We start from the raw sequence: 20,788 nt of genomic DNA, 5'->3' as shown, positions 1-20,788 counted from the left end.
GTATCTTACTAGTATTTACTTTATTGTAGAAAAAATTTTGAATATTATGAATTTGGTTTTGCCAAAGTATTTTTAAATCAACTACCCCTCTTCCTCCTAATTGTCTTTTCAGCGTTAATCTTTCTATAGCTGATTTCGGATGGTGATAATTATGTTTAGTTAGCATGACTCTAGTTTTTATTTCTAAATTCTTAATATCTGTCTGAGACCATTTGATTATCCCGAAGGAGTAGGTTAGGACCGGAATAGCAAAAGTATTTATTGCTTTTATGAGATTTCGCGAATAAAGATGTTTTTTGCACAGCTGGTTTACTCTTTTGATGTACTCAGTGGTAAGATCTTGTTTTAATTTTGAGTGATTAATATCCTTAGATTGAAGTATACCCAAATATTTATATAAGTCCCCTTCTAACATCTCGGATATATTTATTTCCTCACTTATTTCATAATTTTTCTCAATTAATTTTCCTTTCTTTATAGTTAAAGTTTTGCATTTATCTAAGCCAAAATTCATATTTATATCTTTACTAAATTGCGCTGTAATTTTTATCATTTCTTTCACAGATTTACTAAATAGTTTTATGTCATCCATGTACATCAAATGAGAAACCGCTATGTCACGTGTTAATTGGTATCCAAATTTAGAATCTGATAGTATTCTAGATAGAGGATTTAGGGCGAGGCAAAACCACAGAGGACTGAGAGAGTCTCCCTGGAAGATGCCATTTCTAATATGGATTTCGTCACAACAGATTTGAGATGTTTTTGTTGTTAAAGTTATTGTGGTTCTCCAATTAGTCATGGCCTCCTTCAAAAATTTAATAATATTAGGATGAATCTTATATGTTTGTAAAATTTGAACTAACCATGAATGTGGGACACTATCAAAAGCTTTTTTAAAATCTATATATGTGATATACAAATTTCTATTAAATTTATTTGAATGTTTTAGTATAGTTGAATCTATAATTAATTGCTCTTTACATCCTCTGTGGTTTCGCCTGCATCCCTTTTGTTCCTCTGACATTACATTATGTGCTTCCAGGTGTGAGACTATCTTATTGGTAATGCAGGATGTGATTATTTTATATATTGTTGGTAGGCATGTTATGGGACGGTACTGTGATGGATCGTGGGTGTTTTGGTTTTTTGGTAGCATGTAGGTCAAGCCGGTTGTTATAAAATTTGGGAGTGGAGTTCTACAGTTAATTAGGTCTGAAATTATTTTTGTTAGAATATCATGTAATGACGTAAACTTTTTATACCAGAAATTATGTATTTGGTCAATTCCAGCAGCTTTCCAATTTTTCGTTTTCTTTAAAACTTCAGTTAAATCATCTAATTTTAATTCTATAAATTCCATCTGTTCCATATAACCCCACTTCTGATTCTCTTCTTCAATCCATTTTGCCTGTAAATTGTGGTCACCCCTTTTTTCCCAAATCCCTCCCCAGTAGTTTTTAAGTTCATCTTTATTTGGTACTTGTTCTTCATTGTTTGTATTATTCGAGGTACAACTATTCAGTGACCTGTAAAAAGCTTTTTCGTTGGTACAATATAATTTATTATCTTGTTTTCTATTAAGTGCTTTCCTGTATCTTGCAAGTCTATGTGATTTTAAAGATAGTTTCTGTTTAAGAGTGTCAATATATTCTTCTGGTTTTTTGTTTTCTCGTTCGTGGATAGTGTGCAATTTGGTATTTTTAAATATTACCTCTACTTTTTTTACTACTTTTTTAGATCTATTGCCTTTTAAATATTGAGTTAACCTACCAATGTCAGCTCTAAGCTTTTTTATATCGTTTTCTAATCTATGTTCCCATGCTGGCTTATGGCTCTTTTTCTTCTGTATGCTTGAATCTTCTATATTTCCTGACTTAATTATATAGCCAAGTTTTGTTATTATTACTAAAGCTGAACAATATATTAACGTATGTAAATGCAGTAGGTCGGAATCTAATGAAAAAAAGGTAGGTAGTATATGAGTATTGAATGTGTAAATCAGATCATGAAGTAATTTACTCTCTTTTATTCGCGGTAATTTTGGTCGGGTTTTAGGATCAGTACCTTGAAATTTAGTTAGTGCTGTTTCTAAAAGATTCCCTAATTCTTCAATGTTTTCTTGTTGTGGGTTTTCTAAGGTTATAGATTGAGTATATTGTACTTCTGTATCGTGAACTAGGGATGTTAAATTTGTCTGTGTAGAAGCATCAGATTGTGTAATATTGGAAGTTGTAGGGGTAGTAACTATATTGTGTATCTGAATTAACGGTTGTGATTGTAAATGGGGTGAATGCAACGATGTATCTATTTGATTATTTAAATCCGCTTCCCTTCTTAATTGTTCAGCAATTTCTGATTTAAGATGTGCTATTTCATCTTCACTTATTAATTTATTTCTAATTATTACTCTTCTCTGATCTGCGATACGTTGTTGACTTACATTCCAATCCGGATATTGTGTTTTAAATTTGTCGAATAGCCGTTTAGGGTACATAACTTTATCAGTTTCTAATTTTGTAATATAAAGATAAGTACGCATAATAAACAAGTTTACTTCTTTGTCCCACTTCATGCGTACTCTGGGCTTACCAGCCTTGGTGGTCGCAGGTTGTGAGCTAGCGGCTCTCTGCGAAAAATCCTCAGTTGGCCTGTTAAAACTAACAGCAGAATTTTGAATAATACTAATAACGGGTAAACTATTTTCGGCTGTAGATCGCCAGTGGATCGCATGCTGTAACACCCAGCATTGGCTCCAGGTGTGCCCCGGCGACCCCCGGGTAGCGGCCCTCTACGTAATCTCTCTGAATGTTGCTCCATGTTTGATGGGTTACCATAGCCTTGTTTGCCGCATAAGTTTCAGATGTATGCGTGTCCGCCCCCCACGTGGTCTGGTGTTCGACTCGGACGTAAGGTTGAATTTTGGGGGGCTTATTATTATTATTATTATTATTATTAAAAGCCTCTCTTTCTTCTGTATTAATCCGTCATATAGGTTTATTTTCATGATTAGTGTTCAGTTGTTTATGTTTATCCTTGAGTTCATTATTTTGCATCTCATTCTTTCTCTTTTTCACATTTATTTTTGATTTTTTAGTAAACAGTACTGGTTCAGATAATTTTTTGATTGATTTCTCAAATTTTTCTTCAAATTTTCTTTTTTTTTGCTCCTGGAATTTGCATGGCAGTTTTGTACCGAGGTTTACAATTTTTTCTCGTCTTTCAGCAGAATCGTTAGTACTAAATTCAACCATGGTTAGCTCCGATGGTTCTTGACTTTCTTCTAATTCAGATTTATCAGATTTATTGCTAATAGAGTTACTTTTTCCTTGGTCGCTTTCTTCTTTATCAGATGTTTCAGATCCTTCTTTTATAGTTTCGCCACTCACGCTTTGACCTGGTTTTACAACGATTTTCTTCTTCCTGTTCGATTTTTGTTTGTTACCCGTACAATATCGCATTTCTTTAACTTTTGTAATACTGTTTGATCAATTGCTTCCTTATCGCAGTCCTGTTTACTACATATAGAATTACCTGGTAATCTTTCCATAACCTTGCTTTTGTTCAAAGGGCTTATTCCGGCTTTCATGAATCCTCCTTATATATTGGATGTGATTTGGCACTCGATACGATCCAATAACTTTTTTAAAAGGCTTGGAAATTCACTTTTGGGAATAGTAGGCAAACTTCTGGCTGCAGATTTTTTCCACGTAAACAAAATATCTCTCCACGCTCTTTTCATGGGTCTAAAAAACGCCACATCCAAGAGCTGTGTGAGGTGGGTCGAATTTGCCGGAAGGAAAATAAAATTCAAATTTTGTACTTTACATTTTTGAATCAAATCTATAGAAAAATGGGAGGAAAGATTGTCACCAATAAGTATTTTTTTACCATCTTTATCCTTGAAATATGACAACGCAACAGTACAAACCCAGTTTTCAAAGGCGATACTATCAAACCAGCCAGATAAAGTACAATACCTGCAACTCTTTGGCCCTCTTTGAACCCAGGTATCATACAGATTCTTAGCTTTGTAAACAACGTAACAAGGAAGCAAGGTTCCATCAGCAGATGCTGCCATCATTAATTGTGTTGTCGCTTTACTGGTTCATAACCCTCTCTGGGTATTTCGCACCCCTTTTTGTGATACCCCTTCCTTCTTCCGGGGTCGTCAGATAAATTTGTTTCGTCGTAGTTTATAATATTACACGAAGGCACACATTCTAACGATTTCTCCAGTTCTGCAAAATACTCTTCAATAACTTCTGGCGAAACGGACGTTCGCGACCTTTTTTTGTTTTGACTAATTCTTTCCGAAATTTTACTTTTTTTCTTCTTAAAAAATTTTTCACAAAGTCTGGGCTAGGGAGATTATCCTTAAATTTTTCTATGTTGACTCTAGTTCTATCTATATAGCCTTTAACCATCATTCTCAAATCGTAAGTATCAAAAGGGTGACCCTACTCAGAACAATGGTTCAAATTTTCTATGATGTATTCTTCAACCTCGGCACTTAAAATTGGTTGGCCCTCGTGCTTTTTCATTATTTTGGTATTATGTCGATATAAAACAGATTTTGGTATGCCATATTTTTCGCTTATATCAGCAAATGTGCTATTAGAACTTTTATATTCGCTAAGTGCAGCATTCATGATTAGATCATCATATTTTTTATATTGCCTCGTACCTTTTGGCTTATATAGACAAGGCATATCTGAAATAAAACAATGGAAAAAAGTTTATGAAATAGTATTTACTTGTGCTGGTCTTACTAATCGAAATTAAATATATATGTATAAAAATACTTATAATTAGCTTGCTTTTTAGAAAGCATAATACAAAACTTTGTCCTAAGACGTCAATTTTTGAGCAATATACATACAAAAAAAATAAAAAGAAATAAAAAGTGAGGGTTGTCACTTTCCTTATACAAACTTTACCGTTTCTATTCGCCCCTCAATCGTCCCTATTTACTAAGTATGGCGTCCCTATTCAAAGTACTGAAATCCCCATTCACTCCTTTACTGTACCTATTAAGCTCTTGTCTATATCAAAATTACCGGGCCTTAGATGTTTTGATTTTTTGCAAAAAGTACTCTATATTTACACTTACCTGCATTTGTGTAGATTCAACAATGTACAATCTAACATCTGCACCACTTTTAAAGCCACATTTAAAGCCATTTTGTTTTTTGTCTACCATTCTGCTAGTCTATCTAAATCATTTTGAAACATAATAGAGTCGAAGGAATCCTTAATGATAGCCGTAGCTCTTAAATCATCTGCGAATCGATATATTTGTGAGTTTTTAAAGCATTACCAATATAATTTATAAAAATTGTAAACAATTTTGGTCCTAGATGAGAACTCTGTGGGATACCAGACTAAACCTGAAAGGAATTGGAAGTATTACCATTTACCAGTACTCTAGCATTGCGATTTTTCAGATAAGAATCAAACCAACTAAGCAAAGGATTCTATATCCCGTAAGATTTTAATTTGTTTAATAGAATATAACCAAATAAACCACATCCGGTTTTTTCAAAACGGCTGCTCCTGAATAACGTAAGTTTGCGTGTGACCTCTACAGGGCAACAGGTGTTGTATTTGTTATCGTTTAGAATAACAAAATTGGAATTTCCCTGCTCAATACAGAAAGCCAGATAAATACCTCTCGAGAGCGCTTATCGTAAAAATACACGGCCTTTTTCGCCAATTCTGCCAGTGGGTCTACATTTGATGTGCATCTACTCGCCATAACTTTCGTGTATATTTTCGTAAATTCTACAGCCAGAACATCTTATGAAAAGGTACAGGTGTGTAAATTCTCTTTACCAAAATTCCGTCATCCAAAAATGCAGGGCAACGTATCAATCCAAGATCTTCACCAGTAAGTTGAGGAAATAATTCTGGTTTCCCAGAAGCGTACAAATATGGTGAAGCAAAGGCCCTAGCTCGATGGTACTGATTATGAAGATATAATACCATAACCAAATTCCGATGAGTTTTGATAGATCCTAATATGCGATAGCTTTCTACATCATCATAATCCTTACATTTCAAAACGTCCAATGCCACCCTGATAAGTTGCGCTCCGCACACTGAAGACATGCGACAAGCTCAATAAGGTCTTTTGGGGTGTACATTTTGCCAAATCCATCTTGAAATTCAAGTATTGGTCTAAATCTTTCCTTCTGCGCTCAGATTTTGTAGCAAAGTCGAAATAATTATTTTTGTTAGTATTTGGGTTAAGTGGTGCTACTAACATTTTAAAATCTTGTGAGTATTTTTATAATCTTTAGTTTTTAACTTTTAATATGGAAGTTGATCCTCCTCCTGAACTTCCTTACGTAGGTAGTAATATAATTAGTTCCCGACGCTTGTTCTACACCTCCAATTAATCAATTTGACTCCACAACATAAAGAAAATTAAGGGCTAGCACGCGGTTTAAACCACAAAATTGTGAAGCTATTCAGGCACCGGCGGTTATTATGCGATTTTGTGCGGGAATAACGTCAGTTTTAAAAAGGAGGTCGACGAAGAGTGTTTACTGTGGTTGCTCCTTAAAAAAAGGAAATAAAAAAGCCGTATTGGGTGCATCCAATATTAAGTAACCGACTAGTACATGGTCAGTTCGTAACGTTATATCCCAATTTAAGAATGTATGATAAAAAATTTTGACTATTTGGGAATGTCAATAAAATCTTTTGATGAATTAATTGAACTAATCAGGCAAGATATTTCAGGCTCTGAAACGCATTTGAGGCCAAGCGTGTCACCAGAAGAAAAGCTCGTCATAACTTTAAGGTAAGATTTATTTATTGTTCTTCAAAATCAGCTGTTATATTTTCTATAACAGTAGACGACTGAGAGCCAGAACTAATTTGCGATGGTGACGCGGACGAAATAACAGGAGGAGATGATCCAGATGTAGTAAATTATCCCTGCGGGGTTTTATACTGTTGTCCTTGCCAATATGAAGGTGTGATCTGCTGAGTACTGTAGCGAACAGGAGGCAGTAAGATTTGGCCTATTTGTATCGCTTGAAGTAATTCGATTTTAGTCACTAAACGCCTATTTTCTGGTACTTTTTAGAATTCTTTATATAACGACAAACAAAAGAGTTTATCGTCATCTTGTTTGGTAATACGATTTTCTTGTAATTCAGTTTGAAAATGTTGTCGTGACTCGATGCATTTTTCTATTAACGCGGCGCCAAGGACGCGAAAAAATTTGCGAGAACGTCGACGTTGTGTCATTTTGATCCGATGTTTTATTGAGGATTTATAATACAAAATTTATAATATAATATATACTTAAATATATACTTTTACTAAATTGTAATTAATATTTACTAATTAAAAGGTATTTTCTGGATAAAAATAAATAAAAATAAAACTAATATATATATATACATACAGTAATTAAACTTTTATTGACATACCCAACAAGACGTGCCAAGAGCAAACAATATATGTATGTTAATTATAATTTTTGGTTTAAGTAATGTTAATAATCATTGGTAACTTTCGTTTCGTTCGTTCGTTGACGTTTGGACAATTACTAAACTCATCAACCCAAGAGACACTATTAAGTTCTTCAACAATCATATTATAGTCAGCTTTATAAAATTTATACTTATTTCTGGAGAGTATTTCTGATTTCATAGTTAATGGGATTGAAATAGTTATATCCAGAGGAGGGTATTTTTTGTCTACATTCTTAGTAACAGTTATAAATTAATTATTGCATAGGACTAAATCTAAGTTTTTCTTGTTACAGTTTAAGATAGTGTTAAATTGTTTTAGATTATTTAAGGACAGAAAGTCTATAAAGGTACTTTTCATTGAACAATTGCTATAGTCACCCGGTTCTAATATAAATTACCATTTATGTTTGACCAACAAATACCACTCATGTTAAAATCTCCTAATATAAGAGCCTTTGTTTGTATTTTCAATGAAGTTTTCAATACGTACTGTATTTATAGGAGGGAATAAATAAACACCGCATATATGTGCGATGGGAATTAAGTTGATCCGAAACGGCAATGACAACACCACCACCCGCTTTTTTGTGTTTTGCTAACGCAGATGTATCACGGTCACGCCTATATACAACGTACCTATCATCGAAGATTTCGGCATCGAAAACATCATTATTCATCCAAGTTTCAGTCAAAACTATTATCTGAAAATTGTTAACTAATATTTGTTGTCTTCCCTCATTAGTGAAAGATTTTAAGCCGCGTACATTTTGATTGTAACAGTTAATAGCCGTGAATTGTAAAGGTAGAAAACGCTATCAACATGCACTATTAAAATCGAACAAGAATAACTTAATCTAGGGTACTTAATGAGTCCATATTTTTAATAAATTTATATTCCGATGATTCACTTTTACGCATGAATATCTTCCCTCTTTTGACCCATACAAACCTGTATTTTAGTTCTTTTGCTTTTATTCTGCTGCGTGAAGAGCTTTCTGGCTTGACGAAAGATGTTCAACAATATATATTGGCTTTTTTCGCAACCCAATCCCACATGACTAGTATTCAACTTATCGCTTATATTAGTATTTTTCTTATTAAATGTTATTGTGGCTGCAAGAAACTCGTCTCGTATCCTGGGGCTGAATTTTACTATAACTGATCATGGTCATGCACTACTTTTTTGTATTTTAGCAACTCTAGTGCAAAGATGTACATCAGTGTCTTTGAGATTATAATTAATTGTGACTGCAATTTGCTTGACTACAGTTAGAAGGTTTTCATGTTTGTACTCAGGGAGACATTGTATCTCAATATTACTTGCTCGTGATTGTTGTTCCATTTGTGAGATTCTTGAATTTAATTCTTGAATATTTGTACGCATTATCTTATTTGCAGATTCAAGAAAGTTAATTGTTTCTACTTTCTGTTGCTTTTCTTTTTTTACATCTTCATATTCTTGTTCCATAAAAGTTATCGATTCAGTGACATGAGAAAGTTGATTGCTTATTTCTGTTAATTTAGAGTTCATGTGTGACGTTATGTTACCCTTGAAGGTATCCAACAATATCATTAGTTCCTCTCTAATAACTAAGCATACGTCAGCCAATGTTATGAAGTTGGAACTGCCATCTGGTGGTGTGGCTGGCGATAATTGTTGTTTATTTCTCAATGTCACATTAGAAGACGATTCCAGTATGTCATTGCTGTGGTTGGATGCTGCACGAACAGGTGTCTTTGAATTATCTAAGCCCGCTTTTGGACGATTGTACGCCGTACAAAGCCAGGAGGTCTTGAAGTCAGCTGTTAATTCTTTATATTGAACGTTTGTTGTTGCGATACATACGTAGTGATATTTTTTCTTACAAGATGCACATTTTAAACATTCGTTTGAGTTAGGTAGGCGATTACAACATTCAAAGCGAACTTTGTTATTTTGTACCTTTGCCGAGTCACACATTTTAAGTTGTTATTCCTTTCTCCGTTCTTGTTATATTAATAGTATTCGAGCCTTACTGTTAGTATTTTTATAATTTTGTTAACGCCGACTTGTAACCTCAAGACCAAGTGATCGCTAAGTCTTTATGCGAATTATTCAACTATATGGTAATAGGGACTGTCAGCTGTTCGAAGGTCAACGTCCTGAGACAAAGAACGACAACGTTAACAGGTAACGAGTTGTGTTCACCACCACATCGCACAAATTAATTATGTTTTATTTAGTCTTATTGTTTTCTTAATTGTTTTAGTTCGAGTTCATAACTATTCACTGTTCTATAATTTTTTCATTGTTAAACGATAATGACGAAAAACATCCATAAAAAAACTAACACTGAACACAGTCTTGCCGAAAAGTTTTAAATACCGTAATAATTACTTGGATTTATCGGTGAATAACAATTGTCCTCTGCTAATGACTACTTTAAATCACAATAGTAGCAAATTCACTTATATAACACTTCGGGAATTATTTAAAAACTTTTATTTTACGGAGACGACTTGATACACTGTGCTGCCACCATGTTAAGGTTAACTGATCAAATGATCAGGGCATATATAAATTTGACATTCATGACAGGTGTGAATTGTCTCCTTATCTTTTCGGACGGACATATTTGGCATCTCTTGCGAACGCCTGGAATGTTTTGAGGTGGTTCATCTGTGGTTTCACCTGTGAATTGTGCGATTCTTTTGCGCAGTTGACGTGGTAAATTCACTCGAGCTCGTCGCACTTGTAAATGTTCCTGCACCATGGCGAGTCCCAAATTTTTCTTTTCATGCGTGTATCATCATTATTAGCCAGGTATATGATGTTTGCATTTATTCATGATATATTTAGCTTTGCAAAAAAAATAGCAATGGCCATCATTTTGTGTTTCTACTCACGTTGTATGACGCAGAAAGTTCGTCCACTACATCCACTCCACTTTTGGTGTGTAAAAGGATATGATGTTTGGTTTCATCAATTTTTTCGTCATGATATAGACTGGACATCAATGAGACAACTCTATTTTTCTTTGCAATGTAGGAGACTAGAGTTATGTCCTTTTGATGTCCAAAGATGATCATGGACATTTTCCACGTGTTGCAATGAATTGAGGTGGAATCTGCCGTTTGTTTTTGCGTAAGGTTCCAACTGCTGTAAGTTTATGTTCCGTTAGGAGGTGGATACTAGGATATAGGATACTAATTCATTACTCGTGAACCAATTGTCGAATGTTATGTTACGGTGGCTTATAGAAACGGGCATGACGATGCGATTTACATCGTCAAAAGGTTTGTTATTGAGTGAGTATAGGCCACTTGGCTGCTTTCCGCTAAATATTTCTAAATTGGTTACATAATATATTGATGCATCTACTAAGGCAAATATTTTAATTCCGTATTTGGCAAGTTTAGATAGAATATACTGCCGGAATTTGCAACGTCCGCGAAACTCATCCAACATCTCATCAATGGTGCAGTTTTCTCTTAGCGACTTGGCGAATACATTTTTTGACACAGCTGTACAAACATCTCGAAAATATTCCTTATCGGCGCTTAATTATCGAATTCTTGTCTTTCAACACGTGTAGATTTGTCATCGAAACGTAGGCAGCGTTGTATAAAGTAAAATCACTGGATTGACATGGTGAGCCTGAAGACTTCTACGCCTGTAGTAGTAGATGGCTACTTGCCATAAATCACTCAAATTTTGTTTGTTTGAACGGTAAAATCCGGCAATTTATTGAAGGCCTATGAATGCTTTCAATTCACTAATTTCTAGTTCTTCCATATATCTTTGTTTGCCCTTCTTAAGCCTTCTGACCACTTTGAAATCTGATTGGTTTCCATCGACGTATTGAGCATATTTTCGATGTCTTGATTGGCACGCTCTACTCATCCTTCACTTTGGCTATCTCTTGGCTTTCCGTGAACGATTTTAACATCTGGTCACATAGAGCATAAATTCTCAATTATTTGATTACTGAATTCTCGACCATTATCGAAATGAAGGATGTTTGGCGCTCCAAGAGCGGTAAAAATATCCAAAAGATGATTGTGGCTTCGGTAACACGTTTAGGTTGAAGTGCACGAATCACGAATTTAGTGAGATGGTCTTAATAAACTAATATAAAGTTATAATTTCCGTCAGGATTCGTTTGTACATCTGTGAGATGTACTTGACAACGTGAATTTATTATACAATGAAGTATAGACTTGATGACAATACCTGTTTTCAAAGTCTTTTGTTTCTTTTGACAAGGTTGGCATAGCTTCAGATATGTCATGATAGCCTCAACTGTTATACTTTTATACTTGCTGTTACTTTCCTTGAGCATCCTCGTTCTTCCACCATGTCCATCAGCAATATGCGTTTCTTCGAGAATGTTAAATAAATCGTCGTATCAAATGGACTGCTATCAAGTAATACTTGATTTCTCTATTATTTCGTTCTTGTGTGCAATTAGCTTTAACAAGCTTTTCTTCGTCGCCTTTTGTCAAAATATCACAGCGCTTTATACCCCTGTAATGAATAGCTTCCTTTTTTTAACTTTTTTTGTAGTTTTTACTTCCTCTAAACATTTCGCGTATTTTTCCTTATCGAGATAAAGGTTTATTATCTTTCTTATTTGTCACAAGCTTGTCCATATATTATATTTTTCTTTTCGTTAGGAAGTGCGTGGCAATATATATATGATTCATTAATGGAATAAAGTCTTCTGGATCTACGTTAAAATTGGGAGTTCAACAAGGTTCAATTTTGGGTCCCTTTCTATTCCTAGTATATATAAATGATCTTCCTTTCTATGTTAAGGGTATTTGTGATATAGTGTTGTTTGCTGACGATACCTTGCTGATTTTTAAGGTTTACAGGAAAAAAAGTGACTATGACGATGTGAACGGTGCATTATCACAGATACACAATAGGTTTACCGTAAATAATTTAGTTTTGAATGATCAAAAAACAAAATGTGTAGTTTTTACCCTACCCAATGTTAGCAAGCAAAATTATAATATATCTTTAAATGGTGACTGTCTTGAAGTAGCTGATACTACGGTGTTTTTAAGAATAGAATTGGATTCCAAACTTCAGTGGACTTCTCATTTATCATCCCTAACAGGAAGACTCAGCTCCGCAGCATACGCGGTTAGAAAAGTAAGACAACTAACTGATATTGATACCGCTCGTTTAGTTTATTTTGGTTATTTTCACAGTATTATGTAATATGGCATATTACTTTGGGGTAACGCTGCAGATATTGAATCTGTCTTTATTTTACCAAAGAGAGCAATCCGGTTTATTTATAATCTTGGAGCTAGAGACTCTCTTCGGGATGTTTTTAACAAAGTGGGAATACTCACTGTTGCGTCGCAATATATTTACAACAATATTATGTATATTCACTGTAACATTGATCACTTTGATAAAATCAGTGATAATCATTGTGTGTGCACTAGGAGTAAGGATAAGCTTATAACGCCAAGTTTCCGACTCCGCAAAGTCAATAAATCCTTCTCGGGGCAAGGTATCCGTTTCTATAATAAAATTCCGCAGACATTTTTAACTTTGCCGTTTAGTAAATTCAAATACATTGATAGAAAAAGCATATTATTCGATACAAGATTTTATAGATGATAAAAAAGCGTGGAGTTAATACCTGTTGACTTCCAAGCAGGATATATTAATTTAAATAATGGTATTCAATTAACATGACTTGGTATTTTTTAAATGTTAAAAAAGAGTAACTACTGAGTTTCTTCCCGGTTCTTCTCGGTAGAATCTACTTTCCGAACCGGTGGTAGCTTCACTTAATTGTAAAATGACGATTCAAAAGTGCTTGTAAAGTCTACTTGAATAAAGTTTATTTTGATTTTTGATTTTTTTTTAGTATAATAAAGCGAATGATTCGTAGATGAATGAATGAATTAATGCTATATAATTAATTAATAATAATATTTAGATAAATGTTTCAGGTATACAAAAGTTTCGTCGTCGTCGAGTCGTCCTTGATCACTTGTTAGTGTTACGAGACATCCAAATCTTGTTATCCAATGATTGTAAATAGTATTAATTCTGACAATTATAGAAAACAAAAAAATGATCCACAAACAAAGCAATACATACTTTAACACTTTTATTATTTTCTAAAAAATGACAAGGTTCATAATCAGATTTTTATAGCCTAACTTTAATAAACAATCCTCAACTCTAACATACCAAGCTCGTGCTGATTGTTTGAGACCATAAATTGCTCTCACGAGCCTTAGAACTTTGTTATTACAATTATTAAATTCTGAACGTTCTGGTACTTCCATGTACACGGTTTCTTTTAAAACTCCATTTAGAAAGGCTGTTGGAACATCAAGATGGTTCATACATAAATCTAATTGAACACTTAAAGCTAATAACAATCTAAATGTAGAATATCTTAAAACTGGCGAAAAAGTCTCATCAAAGTCAATACCTTTCTTCTGCGTAAAACCTTTGGCCTCAAGCCTGGCCCTGTAGCGCACTTCACCATCACTGTTAAGTTTCTTTTTAAACACCCACTTAGCTTTGACCGCAGTTTTGTCTTTTGGCCTATCCACTAGCTCCCAAGTGTCATTATCACTAAAAGATTTTTACTCTTCCCTTATTGCACACTGCAATTGTTCTTTTTCCGAACTATTTAACACATCACTAGTAGTAAGCTCTTCGCCCGCTATTTCCACACACATGCTTGCAACATTATAATAGTCTGGTTTGCGTCTTACACGTTTTCAAGCAAATTAGTGTCACATTGTGTGGGGAGGAGATCCAGGTCATCTGGTGATAAAGTATCATCAGTTTCATCCGAAGATTCATTCGATATGAATGTCTCATCCATCGGGTTGTCACTGGTAACCTGTTCCTCACTTACAGAGTCGTGTTCCTCTTCTGCTTCTTCGGGTGGTCTGCTCTCATCAATGGTAATGGTTGTCGCGGAGCTGTCATCTGTTTTCTCCATGACCACGACATCTCTGGCTGTAATAACATCTCTTGCTACTGGATCATATAAGCGATAGCCCTTGATATTCTCAGAATACCTATCCAGGAACATTTTCTTCGCTTTCTTGTCCCATTTCTTGCGTTTTTCTTTAGGGATATGTACCATGACTGGGCTGCCAAATACACGCAGGTGATTCAACTTTGGCTTTCTGCCCGTCCATATTTCATAAGGAGTTGTCTTGTTACCTATACCTGCAGCTGGTACACGATTTAGTATGTACACTGTCGTATGTACGACCTCTGCCCACAGGTTCTTCTGAAATTGGGCATCAAATAGGAGACAGCGAGCTTTTTCAACTACGGATCTGTTCTATTGCCATTATCATAGGCTCAAATTTCTCAGGTAACCCGGCTAACATTAATGATGCGATCCACTGGTCATTTATTTCGAAACCAGTCCCTTGCAGTTTCTGTGCGGTTTACATAGTTGGTCATCGAATCGCAGTCTTCTAGGCGTATACTGATGAGGTTTCTAAGCAAACTGATTCTACGTGAATATTCAGAATCGTCGAACATATTCTTTAAGGTTCTCCATAATTCATATGTCGTTGCACATTGCTTGATATGGACATATAAAGAAGCGTCGATTGTTAACACTAGTTTTGCTTTTGCCTTCATATCGTCTGCTTTCTAAATCGATGTAGCCGTTTCTGCTAATGGCGCCTTGATAGCGTCCGCCATGCCTTCTAGTACTAGCACATTTTCCGCCGCGAAGCACCAGTCGTCGTAATTCTCGCGACCTTTGAACTTCGGGATATTTGTTAAATAGTTCATCGACATTTTTATACTAACTGCACAGATAGATCACTCAAAACTTACGCTTTGATAAATACGCTTTGCTGGTTTTGAATCAACTAAACTATTTATTTCAATCATTCACATACATTAATTCCCTAAACAGAATACATTCACTAACTTAGGAATGACAACAGATAGCGCTGCTGGACATATGTATGTAATTTTGTTACAATTATTTAACAAATAGCTTGTGCGACTGTCTCTGCTGATATATCAACGCTATGCTTATATATTGTACTTTATATATGCTTCCGTCCGAAACCTTGTCTAAGAGTAGACGTGTGTCAAATTTAATTTATAATACTCATCATAGCGTATGCAACTATAACACTTAAATAGATATCACGATTGCTTATAATCATATCCACTTCTCGCGGGTGATAAAGCTGTTTCATCGGTAAACTAGTGCCGTAAGCGTAAAGATCCTGCTCCGCACTCACCATCTTCACCTCCGCGGAAGCAGCACAGTGGTCATAATTGCCATCTCGTTCTGCCCAAGCAATACCATCCGGGCGACGCGGCGTCTCAAGCGCGGCCACCACCCTTCGTTCATCCTCAACCTACTGCTGTGAGTACTACGGTTCATTTTACTTTGTTCGACCGTTCACGAGACCATTGCCTACCCACACAGTATGCCTCGCGTACAGCGCTCACCGCCATCAAATTCTTCTACTACCAACATTACTCAAACATCGTCTGACTCGGATATTCCTACACTTATAACGAACAGTCCTTATGAAGATGTAAACATTACAATGCGTCACAAGCGTCCCCGCACATGTTGCTCTCCAGGCTCCGAATACCAGGATCTCAAAAAGGAAATACAACAAATGCTGCATAACTGGAAAACAGACCAGGAAGCCTACTTCACGAAATTTTGTAATGATCAAACTTCTACTCTAAATAAATTGGTTGCTGAAATGACCGAGGTTAAATCGCAAATCCATTGCATTCAAAAGTCAAATGACGAGATAGAAAAAACCGTTGTATTCATTAACAAGCAGTATGATGATATATTTAAGCAATTAGAGATACTTCAAAAAGAAAAACTTTCTTATAGAGAAAGTATACTAAATCTGGAAACTAAGATCCAGGATATCCAGCGTCTATCTCGCCCCTCCAGTGTTGAAATTCGTAACGTACCCGCTGTCGAGAACGAGTCTGTGTCGGATCTCGCGGATATTATAACCAAAGTCAGCTCAGCCGTTGATATTCCGCTTAATAGTGCCAACTTGCGTGATGTTTACCGTCTACCGGGTAAATCGGGCTCTGTCAGACCGATTGTCGCTGAACTTACTAGCGTCCAGACAAAAAACCAATTGCTCACGGCGACCCGCAACTTCAATAAGAAACACAGTAATGACCGCCTCAGTTCCCTTAGCATTGGCCTGCCCGGTGAACGGCGGCCGATTTATATATCTGAACATCTTCCAGCCAGCTCCAGAAAACTTTTCTTTACAACTAAAGATTTTGCAAAACTAAACAAATTCGAATTTTGTTGGACCATAAATGGCAATATATTTTTGAGGAAAACAACGGGAGCTAAGCAAATACTGGTGAAGTCTGAGCAGACTCTGCGGGAACTGGAACGTTTAACAGAACAATGACTATCCTATGAATCTAAGTTTGCATGCCTTATTAATATCTATTTACTTTTAAGGATAAATAAAACCATTTTATTTGTTAACGCCCACCATACATCTTTAGATAAGTTTTTACATATAGTTAAGTATGTCAACTACACCAACCAACAAGAAAAACACCTTTTACTTCGAACTAACATTACACACTACACCAATATAACCTACACTGCAGCCAAATATACCTACCTATCATCAATTCGCCCACTCAGATTCATACACTTTCATACACCTATTTTACACTTTTTACCACTTTCTCCCTTCTGGTTATATGGTACAAAACCCGTAATGATAATAAGCTACACCATTACAAATTACTCATCATACTCATACAAATATCCCCGACAAGTTATAATGCCAAGTGATAGATGCAGAAAAACAAAACTTTACCAATACCATACCATACCTTTACCATAAACGAAATAAATAATGACTTAGATGATGTATCTGTCTCCCTTTCGTATCAATGCTCATCTGATAACTGTTCTAATTATGTTAATGGCCAATCAATTAACTTCCTCCACATAAACATTAGAAGTATTAACAAAAACTTTCATGATTTCAACTGCCTCCTAGTAGCGATTAAAATTGAATGTGACGTTCTGATCTTGACAGAATGCTGGCTCAATAATCTTACTTCAATACCTACTCTGGCTGGCTATACAGTACACCATACTAAAAATTTACTTAATAAGAATGACGGAATAGTTATTTACATAAGAGAACATTTGAGTTTTACCATCACGGAGCCGCCATTCACTGACTCTAGTTGCATTATTTGTACTATCGAAAATAAAGTAGCAATAATTGCACTTTATAGATCGCCGTCAATCAAAACCATTGATAACTTTCTCGATGGTTTACATAACGTTTTGGTAAAGTTCAAAAATTTTAACACCATCGCATTGATTGGAGACGTCAATATAAATATTTGTCCCAGCGGCACTGATGCTCGGTCTCATCAGTATCTTAACTTAGCAGCTTCTCACGGTCTTTTACCAGCACACCAACTTCCAACTCGCCTAAACAACTGTTTGGATCACGTTTTATTGAAAACAAACAAATTAGCGATAACTTTAGTTCTTGATACCTCAGTCACCGATCATTCAGGTGTTCTATTAAGCCTTAAAAGTTGTAAACCAATCAATAAACCCCGTAAATTTTACCTATCTCGCCTCAATCTCTCAAATGCTATCAAAGACATCGAAAATTGTGATTTTTCAAAAATTATGGCAATGAAGGATCCGAATTTAGCAACTGACGAATTGATAGGTATTTTGTCTTCCATCACAGTTAAAAACACAATCTATAGATCCATTCCCAGCAAAGCCAGAATTTTAAAGCCCTGGATCACTCCGGGATTATTGAGATGTATTCGAAATCGAGACCAGATGCACAAAAAAATAAGCAAAGATCCTAAAAACCATATCCTTAAAATCACATACCTTCGCTATCGTAATTTCTGCAACAGCTTACTTAAAAAATTAAAAATTGCGTATGAAAAACAAGAGTTTGTGAAAGCTAAGAATAATCCCAAAAAAATGTGGGTAACTATTAAAAACATTACTCATACTAATCACAACTCACCTTCACCAACTGAACTCCTAACACTTTGTCAATCGCCCCAAAAATCTGTAGATTCTGTAAATTCATATTTTACACAGGTAGGCAAGAATCTCGCTACCAAAATTATTCTTCCTCAGAACTGCTCCCAATCTTTCTTCAGGAAAACAATAACACCCCCCAACTCATTGGTATTACTGGAGACGGATGAAAAAGAGGTTGAGCGAATGGTTATGGAACTCCGTACCGATAGTTCCGCGGGCTGGGACGGAATCTCGTGCAAGCTATTGCAATCCGCTAGCAACATACTTCTTCCATCAATTACACACATTTGCAATCTCTCTCTGTCTGCAGGAATTTTCCCAAGAGCCCTAAAAAAGGCCCTAGTTCATCCTATATACAAATCAGGTGACAGAGGCAGCGCCATAAACTATCGCCCTATCTCGGTACTTCCAGCTCTTTCCAAAATCCTGGAAAAAATACTATATAAAAACCTTAACAACTATGTAAACAAATACAAACTTATATCACGAAACCAATATGGGTTTCGAAAGGGGTTTTCTACCGAAGATGCTGTTTCCAACCTAGTTAACTGTGTCGTAAACAATATTGACAAAAAAAGGAAGTGCCTAGGCATTTTCCTAGATCTCTCGAAGGCCTTCGACACGATCTCTGTTCCTATCCTCCTATCGAAGTTAGAATCCATTGGGGTACGTGGAATTGCTCTCGATATATTTAAGAGCTTCCTCTCCGACCGATCACAGTGTGTCAAAATAGGAGACTACATTAGTGCTAATGAGTTGATTGAGTTCGGCGTGCCCCAAGGAAGTCTGATCAGTCCCCTACTCTTCTCTATCTACGTAAATGAGCTCTGTGAGCTCTCCCATCCATCGGCGCACGTAGTGGTCTACGCCGATGACACGGCAATTGTGACACACGGCCATGATTGGCAGGCGGCAATAGACGTTGCGGAAGCAGTCCTAAGGCAAATAACTTTCTGGCTATCCAAGAACAGTCTTACCTTAAACGTCGACAAAACTAAATTCATAACGTTTACCTCTCGACCCTCTGTGCAACCAGCAGAACACACAATCACAGTCAAAGCACACCAATGTGACACACAGGGCATTAATTGTACATGCCCTGCCTTGACCAGAGTGAAAGTGATAAGATATCTCGGACTGCAACTCGACGCCTGCCTATCGTGGAAAACACACCTTCAAGCCCTTTCATCACGCATACGAAAACTTATATTTGCGTTCAAAAAACTTCGACTATCGGCTCACATTGACACCTTAAATGTAGTTTTTAATGCACTTTGTGGATCAATTGTAGGGTATTGTATTACGGTCTGGGGAGGGACTGCAAAGACAGCAACTCTCAAGGTGGAGCGCACCCAACGTGCTGTCATCAAGGTTCTCATGGGAAAGCCGTTCCGTTATCCGACTCGTCAATTGTATATGGAGTATAAAACCTTAACAGTGAGGCAGCTTTACATCCTCCGCACAATCATGCGTAAACACGCTGCGCTGTTGCCCCCTGAAATTAGCAGCTCCGCTCCAAGGAGAAGACCAATTCCTGCTTGCGAGAAACTCCACGTTAATACAGCCTTCGCACGACGTCATTTTCCATTCTTGAGCTCTCTACTGTACAACAAGTTACACACAAAACTTAACTTACATAAATTAAACAAGCACCAATGCAAAAACAACACCAAAGAATATCTAATGTCGCTAGACTATCACGAAACAGAAAACCTTATTAAACCAGCATATAAAGGACAACTGGAGTAAAAAACAAAAACTATCAATTTCGCAATTATTCCCAGTAACACACATATTAATTACCTTATTACCATAGCTATCAGGTACAAATACCACACTCAACAATTCAATAAATACACAACACCCCACGAACCCACCCACACAACCTCACCCACACACACATCTCTCCACAACCACTCTCATACATACCTTATCACGCACGAATAGACATACTTCTTACTTCCTACTTTTTACATAATTACCATATATTACACTTTTTAACAAAATCTTACCGTTGGTCGGGACACAAAAAAAAAATATAAAAATAATAATAAATAAAAAAAATAAATAAACAAGTATATATATTATCTGCTATTATAATATGAAATGTGTATTCTACTTTGAAAACATAGTCGATTTAATTAGTTGTAGTGGACGGATGAATGTTCCCCATAACACAGGATTTTCCTAGCATGGGGTCATTAATCTATTATATTGTGAAATGTTTTTTCTAAGTACTCT

General features: G+C 35.8%; 1 protein-coding gene across 1 annotated transcript; it reads left to right on the top strand.

Annotated features, from left to right (window-relative positions):
- The first annotated feature begins 15,932 nt into the window (after positions 1-15,932).
- LOC124537740 lies at positions 15,933-16,907 on the top strand. The gene has a single exon (XM_047114631.1). It carries the CDS (start codon positions 15,933-15,935, stop codon positions 16,905-16,907), a length of 975 nt encoding a protein of 324 aa, XP_046970587.1.
- Positions 16,908-20,788: the final 3,881 nt, after the last annotated feature.

The sequence above is a fragment of the Vanessa cardui genome, chromosome 19 (genome assembly GCF_905220365.1).
Source record: "Vanessa cardui chromosome 19, ilVanCard2.1, whole genome shotgun sequence".
Lineage (NCBI taxonomy): Eukaryota > Metazoa > Arthropoda > Insecta > Lepidoptera > Nymphalidae > Vanessa > Vanessa cardui.
Note: the sequence above shows the minus strand (reverse complement) of the source record. Positions and strands in the feature narration are given on the sequence as shown.

What these genes read in the sequence shown, in the direction of transcription:
- LOC124537740 (XM_047114631.1), top strand. Translation starts at nt 15,933, where the DNA reads ATGCCTCGCGTACAGCGCTCACCGCCATCAAATTCTTCTACTACCAAC.